At 42.4% G+C, this 22858-nt stretch overlaps 1 protein-coding gene across 1 annotated transcript; it reads right to left on the bottom strand.

The window, feature by feature from the left end:
• Positions 1-974: 974 nt before the first annotated feature.
• Positions 975-22625, bottom strand: C14H12orf75 (chromosome 14 C12orf75 homolog). The gene is made up of 6 exons (XM_007670034.4): positions 22502-22625; positions 13879-13903; positions 9627-9662; positions 7147-7226; positions 5886-5916; positions 975-2048 (listed from the first exon to the last, which is right to left on the bottom strand). Exons 1-5 carry the CDS (start codon positions 22545-22547, stop codon positions 5912-5914), a joined length of 192 nt encoding a protein of 63 aa, XP_007668224.1. The 5' UTR covers positions 22548-22625; the 3' UTR covers positions 975-2048; positions 5886-5911.
• Positions 22626-22858: the final 233 nt, after the last annotated feature.

Raw genomic sequence — 22858 nt, 5'->3', positions numbered from 1 at the left:
AGAGCACTTAGTGCTTGGCACATAGTGTTTAACAGATACCAAATTTTATTCAGTATTATTATTATTATTATTAGTTAAGAGCTGAAAAGAACCACAGGCATCTCATGAAGGTGCATCCCATCTTTTCATGCTCCATTGCAAGGTGGCTCAAGAGTCAAGTGGACTTGGGCCAGTCTGCATGAAATTCAGCTGAAACATATAGTGAGGGAATGTCCATTAGGACTCTTTGTGTGGCAGGGTGGTTTTGAATAGTCTGTGACAGCACCTATGTCCTGTTTTATTTACTTGGGACATGTTTTGTGTGCTTGTCTTGTGGATCCAGAAAAATCTTGTACACTCCCCTACAACCCACCACCTGTTTCCTTGGCTGAAAGATGTTGCTTTTAGGTCACTGTTAGTCCAGAAAACAGGACAAAAAGGACTATGCAGTTAGGTAGTAATTTTGTATGGGGAAGGGACTGACACTTTGCCCAGCTTTGACCCCATTATAAGCCAAATTGACTTTAAACATCCAGCCTGTTCTGTCCCCACTAAAGGTAGGGGTATGTGTGTGTCTCTCTCAGACTTCAGGGAGGAGGTGGAACTTTTCATTTGCACAGTTTTCACAGTACCCTGCTACCTGCGCTGAGTAACCCAAGATCCTCCATGATCCTCCATGACGGCAAGGACTGGAAGTGTTCCTGGCTCGGCTCAAACACCTGGAGTCCAAGTCAAGCAGAGAGTTGGCAGAGATCCATCCTAATCTCTCTGAACCGATGCCAAAATGTTTGTGTCTCTAAACCACCCCTATGGTATTGGAATTTTTAAAAAGCTAAAGTCCAAACCTGGGCAGAAACAACCTGGGTAAAATAAGGGAGCCCTTCAATTGGCAATCTATTCTTTTACAAGGAAATACAACATTTACTCCAGGGAAGCATGTTGTTTTCTTCTTAGGATTTTTTTTAATGTTCTTTTTCAATAATGAAGCCCACCACTAAAGAGGAATAAAAATGTTTTATTCATCTAAATACATTTGCAAATAGTGTACTAACATACATTGTGGTATTTAGAAGGGAAACTCACAGTCGGCATCCAACAAAGAACTGTCCCCTGATCACAGTCAGGTAATCAAAGGTATCTGAGTGCTTACTTTGTGCAGAGCACTACACTAAGCTGATCTCTTTTCCTTAACATCGGTTCTTCAGAGTAGTAGACTATTCACCACCACCTACTTCATAAATTGAAATGTGACTGCTTTTCTTTTCTAAGATCGCTATTCTATATGTGAGATGGGATGCAAGCCCCAATACGATTAGTTATGAAGTAGGCATGGTGACAAAAACCATTGTAAAAAGAAAGTAGAATGTTAAAAAGAACTGTTGAAATACCATGCAAAGAAAAAGGACTTTACTGAGAAATACTGCAATGAAACACTCTTCCTAATAAGGGAATTTCCTGGAGCAATCACATATTTTAACAAAGATGAAAACCAGATACAATTGACTTTAAAAAATGAAGGCAATGGCTGCAGGTCTGTAATACTTTTATGCTTATCTGATCATATTTAAAGTTTCCACAGCAAAAAAAAAACAAGTTCAATTTGCAGTAAGAGTACTAAAAAGATTACACACATTAAATATATAATTTTCCCTTAAATAATTTGCTTACAGTGTCTTGTCACTGGAATTTGTAAATAAAACAATTCAGAGTTTATTATATAAAACTATCAAAAAGTGTTGTTGGTGAAAATATTTGCACTGTAATTCATGAAATCCATCGTATGGCCGAGGTGAGGATGTGGCAGAAAAGCATGGCAGATCTTCTTGTGCAGCAGGGACCACAGTTACTGTCCGTTTATTAGCTTGCCTTGCCTGGGACAAACCCAAGAGGCTCCATTGTGTGAATATCACTGTCCAACTGATTCTTTCTACAACTGCAACACTAAACGTTTACCCGTAATTGTAACTGACAACATTTATGGTTTTGGGTCATCAGAACTTCCCTGGAAATGTCTGTTTCCTTTAAAATCTCAGGTAGGGCTCAGCGATCCCCCAATTTCGATGAGCAAGCTATGAAGACCAATCAGAAGGGGAAAATGGTTAGTTTGATGATGGTGGTGTGCCATCCTGAAATCTCATTTTTAACTAATTGCATTCAAATGCTTATCACCTAATAAATAAGGAGCTTTATATGTAAAGCTAACCCATTTTATTTTATGGGAAAAGTTCAATTACAAAGGAAGAAAACAGCCCTAATTTTGAATATACAGTTCTGCATTCAATATAAAATAAGTAATCCCTATCTGACAATACAAGATCTGTTTCCTTAAGTAAATTAATTTCCTAAAACCCATTCATTAGTGATAGTCTTCCTTCCCCTGCTCCCCTCACCCACTCATAAATAACATTTACTTCAATCCCTTTGATAAATCAACCATTTGGGTAAAGCCATTTGGATTAGAGAGTTTTACTTCCACACTTGGACTCTCTTTGGATATGCCAATCAATCAGTCAATAGCATAGATTTTTAGAGAGCCTATCTTACTACACTAAGTGCTGGGGAGAATATAATAGACACATCTCTGACCTTAAAGAGTTTACAGTCTAGTGTAAGACACAGCCATTGAAATCAGCACCATATAGGAGAAAATAAATGAGTATGTAAATATATATATATATATATATATATATACATATATATGTATATATACACAGAAGTGCAATGGGGAGTTGTGAGCATCTTAGGGGGCAACCGGAGCTTGATTGGTGTTTGAAGGATATAAAGAGAGGAGATTAGAAGATTATAAAGTGGGGACACGAGATTACTTGAAGGAGATGGCCTCCTGAAGGAGATGGGATTTCAGAAGGACTTTGAAGATGGATTAGCTGTGGTCTGTAGGATATGAAAGAAGAGGTAGTTCAGTGGGATATGAAGGAGATGGAAGATAATTTTTTTAAGTTCTTACTATATGCCAAGCTCTCTAAGCACTGGGTAGATACAAGATCCATCAATTAATGGTATTTTATTGAGTGCTTATTATGTGCAGAGTACTGTACTGACTGCTTGGGAGAGTCAATACAACAGAATTAGTGGACACATTCCCTGCCCATAACTAGCTTACAGTCTAGTGGTCCCACATTAATCAATTAATGTATTTATTGAGTATTTACTATGTGCAGAGCACTGTTCTAAGTACTTGGGAGAGTACAGTATAGCAGACATGTTCCCTGCCCTTGGTGACTTAACAGTCTGCATAGGAGAGAGAACAGGTATTGAATCCCCACTTTGTCAGTGAGGGAACTGGAGTGCAGATAAATTAAGTGACTCGTCCAGAACCACACAGCAAACACTTTCTGCAACTGGGATTAGAATCCAGGTCTTCTGTCTCCCAGATCCATACTCTTTCCACTAGGCCATGCTGCTTTATGGCAGAGGGGAGTATGTGAGCAAGAAGTCAGTGACTGGACAGATGAGAACAAGATGCAATGAGTAGGTTTTTCTGAGAGGAATAAAGAGCATTAGCTGAGGTGTGGTAGGAAAAGAGAGGGTAAGTAGGAGGAAGAGAGCTCAATGAGTGTTTTAAAGCCCAAGGTAAGGAGTTTCTGCTTGAAGTGGAGAAGAATCGGCAACCACTTGAATGTTTGGAGAAGGAGCAAGGTGGAGTGGGTAGAGCACGGGCCTGAGAGTCAGAAGGTCATGGGTTCTAATCCCGGCTCCACCACTTGTCTGCTGTGTGACAGTGGGCAAGTCACATCACTTCTTTGTGCCTCTGTTTCCTCATCTGTAAAATGGGGATTGAGACTGTGAGCTCCACGTGGAACAGGGACTGTGTCCAATATGATTTGCTGGTATCTACCCCAGCGCTTAGAACAGTCCCTGGCACATAGTAAGCGCTTAACAAATTCCATTATTATTATTATTGTTTGAGGAATGGGTAGTCTGATGCAAAATGGCATTTTAGAGAAATGATCCAGGTTGCAGAATGAAGTCTGAACTGGAGAGATCATAAGTTGGAGGCTATAAGATCAGCAAGGAGGCTGATTTAGGGGTCACGTTGGGATATGACAAGTACCTGATCCAGCATGGTGGTAGTGGATGGAGAGGTAAAGGGGTGGATCTTGGAAATATCGTGCAGGAAGAATTGACGTGATTTTGCCACAGATTGAATATGGGCATTGAAAGTGAGGGAGGCCTCTAGGAAAATGCCAAGGTTGTGGGCTGGAGAGTCAGGGAGGATGGTGGTGTTGGAAGAGAAAGGTAGGAGGAGAAGGGCTTGGGGAAGGAAGATAAGGACTTTAGTTTTGAATATATTGAGCTAGAGGGGCTGACGGAACATCCATGTAGAGGTGTTCTGGAGGCAGTTGGAAAAGTGAGGTGGGAGAGAAGGAGGGAAGTCAGAAGTCACAAAGAGAGGTCAATTTGAGGAAGAACCATGAGTTGGGTCCAAAAATTGTCCATATCGTGACAGCAAGCGATAAGGACTGGGCTGACAAGATACAGATACACATTTTACTCAAAGAGCATTTCTTCACTGGAGAAGCAGATAACATGTTCAAGAATCTAGGGTGACTTTGGGGGTCTTATCAGTTCAGTCAGCAAACTGTACCTCCCTGACATGTGTCCCAAGAAGAATTAGTAATAGTTTTGGTCTCAGGAGGGTCTCCTACCAACCCATCAATTTTATTTTTATACTTTTCTCCCCTGTTAGAATGTAGGCTCCCTGTGGGCAAGGAACATGTTATGTCTTTAGTCCACACTCCCAAGCCTAGAGGATACAAATAAATGCTGCTGCTACTTCTACTAATTAATCAATTGGTATTTATTGAGTGCTTAATAATAATAATGGCATTTGTTAAGCACTTATTATGTGCCAAGCACTGTACTAAGCACTGAGGTAGATACAACATGATCAGGTTGTCTCATGTGGGGCTCACAGTCTTAGAAGCAGCATGGCTCAAGGGAAAGAGCACGGGCTTGGGAGTCAGAGGTCATGGGTTCTAATCCCAACTCTGCCACTTGTCAGCTATGTGACTTTGGGCAAGTCACTTAACTTCTCTGTGCCTCAGTTGCCTCATCTGTAAAATGGGGATTAAGACTGTAAATCCCACGGGGGACAACCTGATTACCTTGTATTTCCCCCAGTGCTTCGAACAGTGCTTGGCACATAGTAAGTACTTAACAAATACCATCATTATTATTATTACTATTATTAATCCCCATTTTCGGATGAGGTAACTGAGGCACAGAGAAGTGACTGGCCCAAGGTTACACAGCAAACATGAGGCGGAGCCGAGGATTAGAACCCAGGGGCTTCTGACTCCCAGGCCCGTGCTCTACCCACTAAGCCACACTGCTTCTCCACTGTCTGCAGAGTGGTAGAAGACAACAGAGTTGACAGACATATTTCCTGTCTACCATGAGCTTACAGTCTAGAGGATGAGGATGAGTTTAGAGTCTACAACTGTTGCTGTCACTACCACCAGCCCACTATCACCACCACCACCACTCTAGTGGGTAATGAAGACCTTTTCACCAGCTCTAATTTGTTCCCTCACCTCCTCCAGAGAGATTTCCTGACCAACCCTTAGTTTTCACAGCAAAGCGAAACTGAGGCATAGAAGGGTTAGGCTGCGGAGGAAGTGGCTGCCCCAGAAAATGCTTGGCAGTGAGAAAGTCCAAATCAGCAGTCTACTTCTGGGGTGTGACACCCTGTCCCACCCTATTTTTGGGTAGAAACACTCAAAGTGAAATTAGGAAGGCCAATTTCCTACAAAATGAGTACACTTGGTGGCCGTTTGAAAGGTGCATAGCGTGGTGCTCTCAATTCTCAAAAGCCGAAAATTAATATCAAAGCATTTGTTAGTTTGTTAATGCTGGAAATGCAAATGAAAAAAATAATACTATACCTGTCATTGAAAAATGATGCTACTTTCTAATCTTGAAAAAGAAAATTAAAGACAATTACATTTGGCAAACATGGCCGTTAACCAGTCATTCAAAGGTATTTATTGAGTGCTTACTGTTTGCAGAGCACTGTATAAAGCACTTGAGAAAGTATAAGAGTTGGTAGACAAGATTCCTGCCCTCTACGAACTTACAATCATTACGTACCGCATCTTTGAAATGAAAGTCTCACTATAAAACATATATTAAGGTAGGCACATATTCATATCTTGTTCACTGGCTTAGACTAAAACAAGCAGGCACTTAGAGTCACAGTCACAAGACTGTGAGCCTCATGTGAGACGGGGATTCTGTCCAACCCGATTTGCTTGTATCTACCCAGCGCTTAATAACAGTTCCTGGCACATGGTAAGCGCTTAACAAATACCAGGATTACCAGAATGATTATTAGAGTGACTTGTTCTGTTGTCTACACCATTAAATCAGTTTATTGAGTGCTTACTTTGTAGAGCACTGCATATCAAGACCCAACATTAATAATTACCATGTTGTTCAGCAGATGAATACAAAATATTTTTTCCAGCCACAGAAATATTTCATTACACTAATAGTCCAGGGAAGGTGAAAATTTAATCAATGGAATTAATCAATACCATTCATTGAGTGATTGATTCAAATGGATAAAATTCACATTGTTTACAAGTGGGGTCAGAATCATCAATATTTTCATTGAGTCTAATACTACATATTTATCAAAGAGCATTATGTTGTGGTAAAAAAACCTGTCACTCGCTCTGAGAACAGGGGACATGTGAAAAAAATGAAATAGGTATACACAGTGTACAAATATACTATTTTATAGTAATGTGGAGAGAGAATCAATTTGATCACTGCAAGATAGTTTTTTTTATTTCTATTATAGTAGCAAAACATACCCTTTTAAATCTCGCTAGAATGCCAGAAGCTTACATAATTTGATCATACTTGATTTTCCCCCTATCTCGGAGCTCCCACTGAAAGCACCAAGAAATACAAATTGCTTGTGAAAAAAGATAAAGCCACAGATAAAAGGTGAATTTGCTTCAGAATTATTCTACTAGGTGGGTAACAATTTCCACAAATGGATGCGGTGAATACACTTAGTAGTTATAAATGGCTTCTTGCAATTAAATGTCTCTCGATTGATCGTCACAATGAAATATTTATTTTAAAAGATAAAAATGAATGGGGGAAATGAAGTAAACACTGCCCAACTTTATATACCTTTCTGTGCAGCCTTTGTTTGACTGGAAACCATAGTGACAGCATCAGATGGCAGACCAACATATACACCTCCATAGTTCCTTAAAAGAAACAGGTCAGAGAAATTAGACTCATGTAAGGGTTTTTATGTCCCTCCATAAGGGAAGAACAACAGTGTCATGGGGAGCTTTGGATGCCATTTTAAGACTGAAAAAATTATCTTTTTCTTTTAAGGCCAAGGAATATTTTGGGATTGAGTTTGGTAACTGGAATCCTTTTTTAAAATAAATTATAGATGAACTCACTTGGATAGTTTTGTCAGCATTCCACTTGGAATGAAGGAAGGAAGGGATACTTGGGATACTGTGAATCAATAAATCAATGGTATTTCTTGAGCACTAGTGTGCACGGCACTGTTTTAAGAGCTTGGGAGAGCAAAGCAACATCACCTAGTAGATAAAACACGGGCCTGGGAGTCAGAAGGACCTGGGATCTAATCCCAGTTCTGCAACTTGTCCGCTGTGGGACCTCGGACAAGGCATGAACTTCTCTGTGCTTCAGTTACCTCAACTGTAAGATGGGGATTGACTGTGAGCCCCGTGTGGGACATGGACTTTGTCCAACCTGATTAGCTTGTATCTTTCTCAGTGCTTAACAAATACCATTTAAAAAAAGAAATACAATAGAGTTTGTAGCCACACTCCCTGCCTCCAGGAGCTTCCAGACTAATGAGGGAGACAGACATTATTCATTCATTCATTCAATAGTATTTATTGAGCGCTTACTATGTGCAGAGCACTGTACTAAGTGCTTGGAATGTACAAATTGGCAACAGATAGAGACAGTCCCTGCCCATTGACGGGCTTACAGTCTAATAGGGGGAGACAGACGGACAAAAACAATGCCAATAGTATTAACACGTGTGGAGCTAATGATAATGATAACATTACAATGAATTTCAGTTAGGGGATATGGCAGAGTATAAGAATATGAGAATAAGAGAAGCTGCATGGCAAAGTGGATAGATCCCAGGTCAGTGAGTCAGAAGGTCATGGGTTCTAATCCTCACTCTGCCACTTGCCTGCTGTGTGACCTTAAGCAAGTCACTTCACTTCTCTGGGCCTCAGTTACCTCGTCTTTAAAATGGGGGTTCATTCATTCATTCAATAGTATTTATTGAGTGCTTACTATGTGCAGAGCACTGTACTAAGCGCTTGGGATGAACAAGTCGGCAACAGACAGAGACAGTCTCTGCCGTTTGACGGGCTTACAGTCTAATCGGGGGAGACGGACAGACAAGAACAATGTCAATAAATAGAGTCAAGGGGAAGAACATCTCGTAAAAACAATGGCAACTAAATAGAATCAAGGCGATGTACAATTCATTAACAAAATAAATAGGGTAACGACCGTGAGCCCCACGAGGGACAGGGACTGTGTCCAACCAAATTTACTTGTATCCACTCCAGCTCTTAGTACAGTGCCTGGCACATACTAAGCACTTAACAAATACCATTATTATTATTATTATTATTAATATGCATATAATAATTATAATGTTGGTATTTGTTAAGCGCTTACTATGTGCAAAGCACTGTTCTAAGCGCTGGGGTAGATACAGGGTCATCAGGTTGTCCCACGTGAAGCTCACAGTTAATCCCCATTTTACAGATGAGACAACTGAGGCACAGAGAAGCTAAGTGACTTGCCCACAGTCACACAGCTGACAAGTGGCAGAGCCGGGATTCGAACCCATGAACTCTGACTCCCAAGCCCGGGCTCTTTCCACTGAGCCACGCTGCTTCTCTAAGTGCTTCTCTAAGTGCTGTGGAGGTGGGATGGGGTTAGTATCAAAGAATTTAAAGGGTACAGGCCCAAGGGTGGAGGCGATGCAAGAGATAGGGCAAATAGGGGTGACAAAAACAAAATGCTAGTCAGGGAATCGATATTCTCAGCAATGCTTTAGCTTTTCTGGAAGCTGACTTTATTCAGATTTCAGAGAAGGAACGTGGCCCAGTGGAATGAGTATGGTCCTGGGAGCCAGAAGACCTGGGTTCTGATACTGGCTCCACCACCTGTCTGCTGTGTGACCTGGGCAAGTCACTTCACTTCTCCATGCCTCAGTTCCCTCAACTGCAAAATGGGGATTCAATACCTGTTCTCCCTCCTACTTAGACTGTGAGCTCCATGTGGGTCCTGATTATCTTCTATCTACCCCAAAGATTAGTACAGTGCCTGGCACATAGTAAGGCTTAACAAATACCATCATTATTATTATTATTATTTTCCCAACCCTCACTTCCTCTTATAATCTAACTGCTCGCAGACAGACACATACCCTAAGTACTGACTGACTAAATTCTGAATTTCTGGACATTAATGCAATCTAATCCCTTTCACAGAAATCATTCCCTCATGTTATTCCTGTCGCCCATAACCCTCTACTGCCTGAATGTAAAGTATAATAGTCAAATTAAAACCAGTTTTGATATCAAACATACCTCCTCTTGTCATCTTCTGTTATTGATTCTTCTGTTCTGAAAGGCCAAAAACATTAGCAGTGAGTTGTCAATTGAATTAACTTACTGCAGAGATTTAGCTATAAGGAAGAGATCAGAGAGTTAAATTCTATTTTGCTCCCTTTATATATCCAGTGTTACTTTGCAGAATAACATTTGGTCTCCACCCCAATCATTCATTCAAAACTAAACCTGTCATTTTCCTCTTACCAGTATGTAAGTCATATACAAGTCAAACAAAAAATGAAAAATATCCACAGGGATAGAGTAGTGAGCTGATTTTTGTCTTTCATCCTAGTTCAGAAGCAAGTGCTTCTGATAATAAGAAGGGTTTTCTTCATTTCCTGGAAGCAAAAAGAGATGTAGTAAATGCTTGCCTTTTTTACTCCACCAGATTATTTTATTTGTGGCCTATTGTGAAACAAAATATTAAAACCAGCTTTCCACAGTGGTTTGAGGCATTCTTCACTGCTTTAAAATGTCATGACACTTTCTGCCTACAAGATTTGGAGTCCATATCTGGCCTTCCAGTTGTGAACTTACCTCACAGGGAAGCCTTTGGGCGTTTCACAGTGGAACAAACAATTTGAAACAAGCCTTTGTTGAATGAATGTCACAAAGGGTTTTGAGGCAACGCGTCCCTGGACAGGACAATAAGCAACAGAAGCACATTCCAGCTTCTTAAAGCATTTTCCCAAGTCAGCCGGACAAACATATTTGCCCGGATAGCCCGTACCTCTGAAGATTCATTCAGATTGTAAATGATGACAAAAATTTTGCTCACAGAGTTAGAATGTAATAGTCTCAATCAGTCAGTCATATTTACTATTTACTTTGTGCAGAGGACTTGGGAGAATACAATGTAACAGAGTTAACAGAAGCACTCCATGCCCACAAGAAATTTACAGTGTAGAGAGGGAAACAGACTGTAAGCAGCATGTCTTAGTGGATAGAGCCCAGGCCTGAGAATCAGAAGGACCTGGGTACTAATCTCAGTTCTGCCACTTGTCTGCTCTGTGACCTAGGGCAAGTTACTTAACTTCTCTGTGTCTCGGTTCCATCTGTAAAATGGGGATTAAGACTGTGAGCCCCATGTAGGACGTGGACATTCTGACCTGATTAGCTTGTATCCACCCCAGTGCTTAGTACAGTGCCTGGCACACAGTAAATGCTTAAATATCATAAAAAGACATTAATATAAATAAATTACAGATACATACATAAGTGCTGTAGGGCTGAGCGTGGGGGCGAATGCAGGCTGCAGTTTCAAATCCAAGTCTCCTCGTGAGTGTCACTGTGCTGGCAGGCTCCAGAGTTTTTACAACTCAGAAGGCTGGTGGCAAGAGGCCAGGACTGTGAGGATCGCTTCTCCACCCGAAGCCGTGTCAGGGTAACACTGCGGGAAAGTCATCTTCCCCAATGCTCTGCACCCCTGCTGACTTCCCACTTCACTCAAACGTTCAAGTCAAATCCAAAAATTTGGTCAGAGCTTGGAGTTATCCAATTTCAGAAATTCAGATGAAGGGGAGAAGACTAAACTCCTTGAGAGCAGGGATCTATCAACTCTATTGTGCTGTACTCTCCCAAGCACTTTGTGCAGTTTTCTGCACACAGTAAGCACTCAATAAATACCATTGATTGATTGATTTTGAATGAACTGAAAGCTGGAAGACTAGGTGGGGGTCTAGATAGGATGAGTCAAAGTCGGGGGCCAGCCTTGCCTTAGAGATAAATTATGCAGATGCAGGACTTTAATAATAATAATAATGATGGTATTTGTTAAGCGCTTACTATGTGCCAAGCACTGTTCTAAGCGCTGGGGTAGACACAAAGTAATCAGGTTGTCCCATATGGGGCTGACAGTCTTCATCCCCATTTTACAGATGAGGTAACTGAGGCACCGAGAAGTGAAGTGCCTTGCCCAAAGTCATACAGCTGACAAGTGGCGGAGCCGGGATTAGAACCCACGACCTCTGACTCCCAAACCCAGGCTATTTCCCCTGAGCCACACTGCTTCTCTAGCATGGGTCTCATCTCATAACAGAAACTCAAGCCACAGGTGGATCCAACTTTAAATGTGTTTCTGACTCACTGTGGGCAGGGAACATGTCTACCAACTCCATTTTATTGTCCTCTTTTAGTACAGTGCTGTGCACACAGTAAGCACTCAATAAACACCATCAATTTATTGGATTCTAAGGCAGGAACACTACCCGTTTTATTGATAAATGGAAATTATCCCTTCCCTACACTTGGGATATCAAGTAGCACGAGGTCAATGTGTAGTTATTCATTCACTTTAGATGGAACAAATTAATATTTTCCTATGGGAAATGTAGTCCTGTTTTAACCCTAACTCTAACCCTGGGGACCTGGGGATTGACACAATGACACTGAAAACGACCTCTGCGTGCTTGGATTTTCAAAGAAGGCAAACCTGTCGTATAACAACAGGCAAATAAATGGGAAAAGAGAGTGAATTCAGAATGATACCTTAGAACCTCTAATCTTAAAGGACAGAGAGTATTCTCTTCGATTAACAACCTTGATATTGGCAACTCTTTACTCCGAACTAATCTTTAAATTGTGTCTGTTCTAACAAAAAGGCATTGACTATTTTTTGCCTTCCGGACCTTGAAAAACTATGGCAGATACTGATTCTTTTCTATCTCCTGCATCAAGATGATTGCCAGCTATGTGTTAACTGCAGAGCCATTATCACCAGTGATGATGCAAGAATGAGAAAATGCAGTGTGACTCTGTTGTTATTCCCATGTTTGTAGTAATGCCAAATAGAACCTCATTTGGAGTTTTACACAGAATAGATCGAATGTGGAAGTCACAGACTTTTTGCAATCCATTTATATATTGTAAGTTTCTTCATTTTGCAACACAGTCCTTTGAAATCTAAGTAGAAAAAGAAGTTGCTTTTCTTCTCAAAGCAATATTCACTGACAATAGTATATGGTTTGTGGTTTCTGGATATTATTTTCCACAGTTCTCTCAAATTTAGTTAGTTTATTTGGGGTTTGGGAAATATTCCCACTCTTACTCCTTCATAATTACAAAACTTTCCTTACTGGTCCTCACACCCTTCACTGTGACTGTCTTTCAGACTAAGATGAACCTCTTCAGTGGCTGCTAGAGAAAGAGGCTCTCACCTGCGGGTACCTCTAGAAACAGCAGATCAAGAGCTCAACTCCAAAATCACTCTAACTAGGCACCTATTTCTTAAGAAACATCATGGCCTAATGGAAAGCGCCCAGGCCTGGGAGTCAGAGAACCTGGGTTCTAATCCTAGCTCCACCATTTACTTACTCGCTCTGTGACCTTGGGCAAGTCATAACTTCTCTGTGCCTCAGTTCCCTCATCTGCAAAATGGGGATTCAGTACCTATTCTCCCTCCCACTTCGACTTTGAGCACCATATGGTAACTGATTATCTTATATCTGACCCAATACTTAGTAGGACAGTGCTTGGCATATCGCAAGTGCTTAACAAATAACACCATTATTATTTCAATCAATCACATTTATTGAGCCCTTACTCTGTGCAGAGCACTGTACTAAACACTTGAGAAAGCACGATATAAAAATTCCCTCTCCTTGCTGGGCACATAGAGGAGAGATCCTACTTGGAGTGTGAGCTCCATGAGGGACAGGGACTATATCTGACCAAATTAACCTATCCCAGGGCTTAGAACAGTGTCCGACACATAGTAAGCACTTAACAAGTACCATAAAAAATACCTCCACTGCCAGTGTCCTCGTAGAATGTTTCTGCAATGGTTGAAGTGTGGTCCTACCTGATCAGCTTGTATTTACTCCAGTGCTTAGTACAGTCCCTGGCACATAGTAAGTGCTTAACAAATTTCAAGCAAAAAAGTATCCATTTTCCAGCTTTTCCACTCAGATCTCTGCATGATTAATTTTAGAGATACAACTTGAATGAAGGGTCTACAGTAGTCAAGCAACAATACATGGCAAGGGAAATATATGAAGGAAAAAAAATATTCACAAACTTGACCTCTGAACCCCCTTAAAAAAGAAGCTGAGCAGCAGAGAGGGGCAGTTCACTTAAACCTTCCTCCATGTCTGACATCCCAGGGGTGTTTGTTACAAGTAATTGGTAATGCCCTATATTCTGCAAATCAGAGGCACCGTTTAAAGTGCTGGCAAATCAAATAATTACAACTGAACTTTTTGTGGTTTAATATTCTAATTTAAGTACTTACACATTTTTTGCTGCCCCAGAAGGACCTAAAATGGGAAAAAGAGATATATCAGTCTGGAAAAATGGCTAAACGAAAAACTCTACCCTCCTCTACTATATTTGGGGTGAGACGAGAATACAGCCTCACCAAGAGACAAACAATTTCCATTTCAGGCTATGTGAACACCTTAATTGATCAGCTAGGACTTTCTGACTAGTAGAACAGAAGTCACAGTCTAAATCTCAAGTACATTTTCCCACCTTCTGTTCAAACTGTCCTTTCTCAGAAGCTTCAAGAAACACTCAGTTAAAATGGAAGTTCTGACTTAGAGCTTCCAGCTGCCTATCTCCCCCCAACGTCCTCACCCCCAATATCTCTGCCTGAATGGAATGCACAAAACTCCAGTGAAACACAATGCTCCTTTCTCTGAGCCACTGCATGTAAACACACCATTATACGCGACTAGAGGGCAGGAATCTACTTTCCATCTCCCAAGCACTTGGCACAGTGCTCTGCAGTCAGACAGCACTCCACAAATACCAGTGATTGATTGACTGATTTCCTCTACCTGAAATGTTCTCCTTACTATTTTTCCCCCCCCAAACCACGTCACTCCTCTTTGCCACATCTTTTCCTCCTCTTTGAAGCTTTTCCAGAGTAACTCCACCTGATTCCAGTCACCCACAAGGACTTGTTTAATAAGCAAGATGTGTTACTCTTTAGGTTGTTAAATTTCATGTTTCTTTTATGTTTGTTGCTTTACTACTTGTTTCCACTGACTTGTAGGAACACAAGCCTGTGATTATTATTAGTAGTAATTAATAATTATAATTATTGTGGTATTTGTTAAGCACTTACTATGTTGCCAGCACCATACTAAGCACTGGGGTGGAAACAAGCAAATCGGGTTGGACATACTCCCCGTCCCACCTGGGCTCACAGTCTCAATCCCCATTTTACAGATGAGGTAATGGAGGCACAGAGAAGTTAAGTGACTTGCCCAAGGTCTCACAGCAGACAAGTGGTGGCGTCAGGATTAGAATCCATGACCTCCTGACTCCCAGGCCCGTGCTCTTTCCACTACCCCATGCTGCTTCTCCATCCATTAGTTTTTCTACTCCTCAAGGACAAGGTCTGTGCCTTTTCTAGTGGGGAAGCACTATGGCCTAATGGAAAGAGCCGAGGGCTGGGAGTCGGGAGCCCTGGGTTCTAATCCTGGTTCTGCCACTAGACTGCTGTGTGACTTTGAGTAAGTCACTTCTCTGTGCCTCCTTTGCCTCATCTTTGAAATAGAAATGAAATACCTCATTAATATCAATAAGAATAATAATAGTATTTTTTAAGCACTTACTATGTGCCAGGCAGTGTACTTAGACCTAAGGTAGATACAAAATAATCAGATTGGACATAGTCCCTGTCCCACAGGGGATTCACACTCTAAGCGGGAGGGAGAACAGGCATTCCATCCCCATTTTATAGATGAGGAAACTGAGGTTGTAGTCTCAACTGGTAGGAAAATGTCTCCAACTCTAGACAGACTCTGACTGTAGTCAGCTCCCAGTGGGGGCCAGTTGTCGGAAGACTGGCAAAAATCTCTAACAGGTTTGACAGGAAGGAGTTCCTTTCTGATTAGGAAAGGGGACAAATTCCTGCCATCTGAGGCGGAGACCAAACCATCCTGTAGGAGAATCCGTCAATCAATCAAGCAATCTGTAATCAATATCCTGTTTGGGAAGCTTGTGGTCAGCTCTGTGTGTGGGCCTAATCCTCACAATTTCCTCTTCTGTGAAGCAGTTTGCCTTTCTTAGTCATCAAGAGACTTGTTTTGGCTCATGGAGATTTATAGGGCCAAAATGGATATTTTCTATGGGGGTGGGGGGAGGAAATCAAAGGGGAAAAACCATACTGGTCCTGTTTAGAATATAATAGAGTCTGAATAAATAATTTTAATTGAAAGCAGTTTTAATTAGCTCATAAAATACGGTAATTGAATGGTGATCCCGTGATGACCAAAAACAATATAATTCAAGCTTAAAAGCCTGTCTTCTCCCAGTCCCCATTCCTTTTTTCATCCCGGCACTCGAAATGAAAACTTGGCCTCTGTGACTGTAGATGTATTTTCAGCTGAATGTGACAATTTTTTACACATGACTTTGCTGCTGTTTATAGTTCCACTTTACACTGGACCAAGAATGTATCTTTTAATGACTATATTCTCACAGGTTTGACTGTTTCGTCCATGTGTACTAAGCCTGTTCAGAATCTTGAAAAGGATACACCCCCCAACCCCTAAAAAGTTCTCTTCTAAAAGGGAATGGATGATGTAATGAGTATCAGAAAAAATGCACCAACGACTTCGAACAACATGCATTTCAGGAATTTAGGCATAATTTTCTTCCTGGGAAGCCTCCAGACTTGCCAGCTGATAGTCACTTAATCAGTTGGGTAAGTGTTTTTAACATTATAGTAGATTTGTGCTCTATTTTACTTCTTGTAGGCAGATGTTTCTTTGTAATAATAGTAATAATAATGGTATTTGTTCAGTGCTTACTGTGTGTCAAGCACTGTACTAAGTGCTGGGGTGGATACAAGCATACTGGGTTGGATACAGTGCCTGTCCCACATGGGGCTCTCAGTCTCAATCCTCTTTTTACAGATGAGGTAACTGAGGCCCAGAGAAGTGGAGTGACTTGTCCAAGGTCACCCAGCAGACAAGTGGCCGACCTGGGATTAGAATCCATGACCTTTGAACTCCAAAGGCCTGTGCTCTATCTACTAAGCCACACTGCTCCTTTGGGATTTAATCAGACTGTTTTATAGATTTTTCAACAGGAAGTGAATCATTCTAGATCATTTTCCTTCAACATTTTTAGGTATTACAAAAATATCAATGATTAAAGATGACTACTTTTTAAATTAATATTTACTATTTATTTAAACAGTGAGGCATGTATATTGAAATAAAATCACCCAAAACTCCTTACCTGAATACTGTATATACTGGTTTTAATCTACATATGTTTACATTATATAATTATATTATATGTTAATTGTATCACATTACTCTTTGAACTATGTATACATATACATATATATACTGTGAGCTCGTCATTGGGCAGGGATTGTCTCTATCTGTTGCCAAATTGTACATTCCAAGCACTTAGTACAGTGCTCTGCACATAGTAAGCGCTCAATAAATACTATTGAATGAATGAATGAATATGTATACATAGTTCAAAGAGTAATGCAGTACAACAAAAATCCTCCCAAGGAAATTAAGAGCTACAAAAGCCTTTAAGGCATAGTTCATTCATCAACATGTTAAAAAACAACAGGAATATGTAATAGCAGAAGCAGCAAGGATAGAGAGCCAGAAGGACCGGGGTTCTAATCCCAGCTTCACCAATTATCTGCCATGTGACTGTAAGTTTGTTGTGGGCAGGGAACATATAAAATGAGGATTACGACTGTGAAACGCAAACCTCATTTATAACATGGACTGTGTCCAACCTGATTAGTTTGTATTTACCCTAGTGCTTAGCATGTGAACCCATTATTGGGCAGGGATTGTCTCTATCTGTTGCCGAATTGTCCATTCCAAGCACTTAGTACAGTGCTCTGCACATAGTAAGGGCTCAATAAATACGATTGAATGGATGAATGACACATAATAAGTGTTTAGAAATTACCATTCAAAAATAATCAACACCTCCATACACTAGAGGTGAAATTCTTTGTTGGTAAATTTCTGAAAAAAATATTTTAAGACTCATCTATGCACTCATCCTAAAGAATGACTTATTACAAATAAAAGAGTTTCTTTGTGGAGAATGATAAAAATGAATGACATTTTCTGGTTTATAATTCATCGCTTAAATGGGAAGATCAAATGCCTCTGACATCTGTATAAATAAAACTGGGGGAAAGCAAACAAAATTTTCTTTAACAGCTTGATATTGTTACTCTGACCTGTAATAGTAATAAAACTGCACTCTTATTCTCGGGCATCTACAAGGGAAACAAACGTTTTTTACTCTTTTCAAAATAATGTTTATTTTTCTACAAGCCACTAAGATTTAAGGGTTCACACATTTGTTTTCTCTAAACATTGTAGAGAAGGGATTGTAAGCTCCTTATGCGTAGGGAACATGTCTGCTAATTGTTGTTTTGCACTCTCCCAAGCACTTACTACAATGTTCTGCCCATAAGTAAGCACTCAAAAAATGCCAATGATTAATTCCAGTCAACAAGTTTTGGGCTAACAAAGTTTCCTCTGATTCTAATAAATACATACAAAAGCCCTTATACAAAATATCTTTGCTTACAGGATGCTTTTGTATTGTAGCTGAATCTTGGATGCCTAAGTTTGAGGTAAATATTAAAGACAAAAACAGATGAAGATAACTCTTACTACCAATGAGCAAAAACATAAAACTCACAAAGTTTATCTGATCTTGAGCTACATCCCGGCTGAATGTATGTGGCCTAATGGAAGAGCTCTGATTGTCCTACTATATAAATCATGAGTTCAAAATGCAGGATTGCTCAGCAGTCTTTCTAGCCAGTACTTAAGTGTCCAAGGTGAGAACAAAAAGATAAAGGAACTGATTGCCAGGGGAAAAAAAGAGAGTAAATGTAATTCTTTCAGGAAGACAAACTTTTAAAATGGATTCCTTAATCTGGACTTTTTTTGACATTGTAAGAATTAGGAGGTATCAATTTATTGGCTCTTCAGCAGGCAACAAAGGCAAAACGTGAATAGCATCTTTAGACTGAGTAAAATCTAAAATCAAAACGCTCCAAAACATGAGAAATGAGGTAACCACTAAAAGTATATTTATCCTTGCTTTCAATCCAGTCTGACTGTAATTTTTTTCCAAAATCTATTAATTTTCTTAGGAACATGCCACAGTGTTTTTTTCCAGTAGTTAGCTGTACAGTCAGGTCAGTGCTCGTGTTCCTCCTTTACCTCCCTCTTGCGGGCTACCTTTCAGCGTTTCATTCCCACCACCCTCGTCCTTGTTATTGTATACTGTGCCAGCCCAATACATCGGAAATATTATGTGCTTCAACTTAAAGTAGAGTGATCCTGAACAGATAATTCCTTGGGCAACCAAATCACTGGAGAAACAAAGGGAGAAATGGATTAGTACACACAAAAACACTGCTTTTGCCTGACTTGTTCAAATCTGAGCCTAGGCATGGCTCTGATTTCATGTCCTATCTCTCTTTGCCTGCCCTCAAGCACTGTTGTTTTGTGCTGCATTTACCCACTTAATGGAAACTGCCATCATCATCTTTTGCCCCTTTCTTGGTTTCCCATATATGCCTTTCGACTCTAGGTTTTGCTCAGACACACCCTGTCTTCAACAGGGAGGAAGCACTCAATAATCATTATGAGAAGCAGCTTGGCCTATTGGATAAAGCACAGGTCCAGGGTACCAGAGGACCTTGATTCTAATCCCAGCTCCGCCACTTGTCTGCTGTGTGACCTTGGGCAAGTCACTTAGTTTCCCTGTGCCTTGGTTTCCTTAACTGCAATACCTGTTCTCCCTCCTACTTAGACTGTGAGCCCCACGTAGGTCAGGGTTAGGGTTAGGGGCTCATGTAGGTCAGGGACTGTATCTGACCTGATTAATTTGTATCTACTACAGCACCTAGAACAATGCCTGACGTATAGTAAGTGCTTAAAAGAGCATTAAAAATAACCCATTTCACCCTCTACATCGTGGAGATATCTGAAACTTGTCCTTTTCTTTAGAGAAAAGACTTTATTTTTTCAATCCTGGCTGAAAAGAAGTATCCGTTGGGGAACTGCATGGAGAAAAATACCTCAAGAACTTATATACGACCCCAAACCCTCAAAAAATTGGATATAACTCATTTAATAGGAAATGAAAGGCATGGAAGATGGACATTTGACACAGGATTTTCTGGAAAACACCAAAATTCTACCATTTATATTTATAGGTTTTGAACTTGAAAACCGCATATCATAGGGGATCATATCTCTATACCAATCTATTTGGGTTCTGAGGGTTTCTGAAAGTCTATGGAAATTTAGATCACATGCTCCTAGAAGACAGTCAGTAGCACCTGTGAAAGTTAGCTCTTCTCTCTCTTGACTTCAAAGAATACGCCTCTGGTTGTGACTCAAGAGTATTTATTGGACTGTGCGCAGAGTACTGTATTAATCATTCGGGAGAATACCACTGCGGTAAAAGACAAGATCCCCATGTGGAACATGAACGGTGTCCTGATTAACTTGTATGTAGCTTAGTACAGGGCTAGTAAGTGCTTAACAAATCCCATTTCAAAAAAAGATCACTGCCCTTAAGAAGTTTGTAACATATAACTGTCTCTTCTACCCAGGGCACCTATACAGTGATCACTGATTGGGGCTGCAGCCAATATCTTCACCATGACCCCCTTGAGGTGCAGTCTGATCGAAGCCCACCCCATTCCAAGTGGACTGTCAGCGATTGTTGCCTCCGAGCATTGACCTCCATACCACAAACCATTTTTCCATCCACATCACCGCAACCCACCACCCTGTTTGTGTGGGCAGTTAGTAGATACCTTTTGATGTCAGCATTCTGTACCACGGTTCATTTTTCGTAAGCCTAGTTCTCTCATCCGGATATATTTCCTCTCTGGAAACTAATTTCCTACCACCGGCTGACGACAAATATCAAAATAACAATGACCGAACCCTGAGTCCAGCCAGCTGGATTCACAGGCAGTGAAATGTTTGGGGAACGACTTCTTCTGATCCAAGGGCAAATTCATCGAAAATGGGGTGCAAGAACACTTTATCCACCCTATTTTTTTTTAAGATCTAAAGTCTCTGAATTTCTCTCCTCTGGGTATAAGGCCATTACGGGCAAATGGTGAGACAAAGAGAAGGATGTGTTATTAAGAGATCCACACTTCAGTGGCTCTCTCCAAGGAGCATGAATGTAAATTTATGGGTAGGAAAAGAGCAAGATGGATGGCACAGAACAGATGAAAGACCAGCAAAGCAAGATGTATATGCTAATATCAGGGCTCACTCTCATCTCTAATGTCTCAACCTCTGGCACAGAACCACACACCCACACACGAAAAAAAAACAAGCCCAACCCCTCCCGCTCAACCCTTTTCTCTTGTACCTGAGAGCTCACTGTGGGCAAGAAATGTGTCTGCCAACTCTCTCTCCTACTCTCCCAAGCACTTAGTACAGTGGTCTGAGCATAGGGACCCCTCGATAGATACCGTCGATTGATATTTCTAAGCGGGAATAGTCAAGAAAACTGTCTGCTTTCCTATTTGATGTATTAGATGCCTTGGACCTATCCCATTAAGGCCCTCAGAAAGGGATCAGAACCTTGAATTCAATCCCACCCTGGTTCGAGTTAAAAGGAGCGTGTCGCCCAAGGTCACGAAGTCATTGGCAGAGCGCGGAACAAAACTCTCAACCGGCTGGCTGAGAAACACCGCAGTGTCAGACCTGCTTGCGCTGAGGGTACGATGAGACGTTCGAGAGATCTGGCTGAAGGCAGAGGTAAAGGCGGTTATTCAAACAGAAACTGGAAGGAGCAAGATGGAAAGCTGCCATTCAAAAAAGATCGGGACCACTCTAGGATCATCACCCACCCAGAGTTCGGGGGGCTAGGGAGATGGCTTTGGTTTAGATCACTGGACAGAGAAGCCGGATGGACGGGGCAAGGGGCAGTGCCCGAGTGCTGAAGAGGAGGGCCCTTTCAAAAGAAAATCATATTTTAAACCGACAGCATCACGAACCACGAGAAAGCTGTGTCTCCCTTCCATTTCAACATTTTCAGCGTCCCGATGGCACTTCGGTCTTCCAGTCCTTAGGTCCGACGAGAAACCACCGGGCCATTTATCAGGTCGAAATGCACTTTCCCGGGCAGGGCTAGAAATGGGTGGTTCCCCCGCACACACCCCCCTCGGTCCCGATACCATGCAGAAAAGCAGCGTGGCTTTAGTGGCAAGAGCCCGGGCTTGGGAGTCGGAGGACGTGGGTTCTAATCGCGGCCCCGCCCCTCGCCTGCTGTGTGACCTTGGGCGAGCCGCTTCACTTCTCTGTGCCTCGGTTCCCTCATGGGGAAAATGGGGATTAAACTCTGAGCCTCACGTGGGACGACCCGCTCACCTCGTACGCTTAGAACCGTGCTCGGCACGTAGTAAGCGCTCACCAAGTAGCATCACCAGAATGACTATTCTCGGCGCCTCGGTTCCCTCATCTGTCAAATGGGGGTGAAGACTGGGAGTCCCACGTGGGGCAACCCCATGACCTGGCGCCTACCCCAGCGCCTGGGGCGGCGGTGGGCAGAAGCGCTCAGCACAGCGCTCTGCACGCAGTAGGGGCTGGAGAAATGCGACCGAATGGACCTAGGGAGGGCTGACCGGATCCCCAAATGACGATGACGGTGATGGATGCTGAGGTCCGGCCCGGGTCGGGGCGGCACTGGGGGCTCTGGGCCAGGCTCTTCTGCTGGAGCCGGTCGGCTCGGCCGGCCCCCGGCTCAGGGGGAAGGCGCTTTGCCGTTTCTCCTTCCCCCCACGGCCCCGCTCCGGCCCCCCGCAGCCCCCCGCAGCCTCCCGCAGCCCCCCGGCCGGTCCCGGTGGGGGTCTCTCTCACCCCTGGCGGTGGCGGCTCCGGTGGCGGTGGAGTTCCCGCAGCCCATGTCTCCGGTCTGGCCGCCTGCGAGGCGCGGCGAGGCGCGGGACCGGACGCTCCCCGCCGCAGCTCCCGGGGGCCGGGCCGGGCCGGGCCGGGGGCGGGGGCGGGGGCCGGGAGGGAGGGAGAGGGGGAGGGAGGAGGGGCCGGCCAGGGGGCGGGCTGAGCCGGGCCGGGGGCGGGCGGCGGGAGGGCGTACCCCCCCTCCCCGGCCGGGCTCCTCCCCTCCATCCCCTCCATCGCTTTCATCCCCCCATCCCCTCCATCCCCTCCATCCTCCCCATCCTCCCCTCCATCCCCTCCATTCCTTCCATCCCC

Source organism: Ornithorhynchus anatinus, chromosome 14 (genome assembly GCF_004115215.2).
Source record: "Ornithorhynchus anatinus isolate Pmale09 chromosome 14, mOrnAna1.pri.v4, whole genome shotgun sequence".
Classification (NCBI taxonomy): Eukaryota; Metazoa; Chordata; class Mammalia; order Monotremata; family Ornithorhynchidae; genus Ornithorhynchus; species Ornithorhynchus anatinus.
This window is presented reverse-complemented; position numbering and strand designations above follow the sequence as displayed.

What these genes read in the sequence shown, in the direction of transcription:
- C14H12orf75 (XM_007670034.4), bottom strand. Translation starts at nt 22,547, where the DNA reads ATGGGCTGCGGGAACTCCACCGCCACCGGAGCCGCCACCGCCAGGG. An exon ending in CGGAGCCGCCACCGCCAGGG is followed by an intron (nt 13,904 to 22,501) that starts GTGAGAGAGACC and finishes TTCCCATTTTAG; the next exon opens with GTCCTTCTGGGGCAGCAAAA. An exon ending in ACAGAAGATGACAAGAGGAG is followed by an intron (nt 7,227 to 9,626) that starts GTATGTTTGATA and finishes GTTTCTTTTAAG; the next exon opens with GAACTATGGAGGTGTATATG.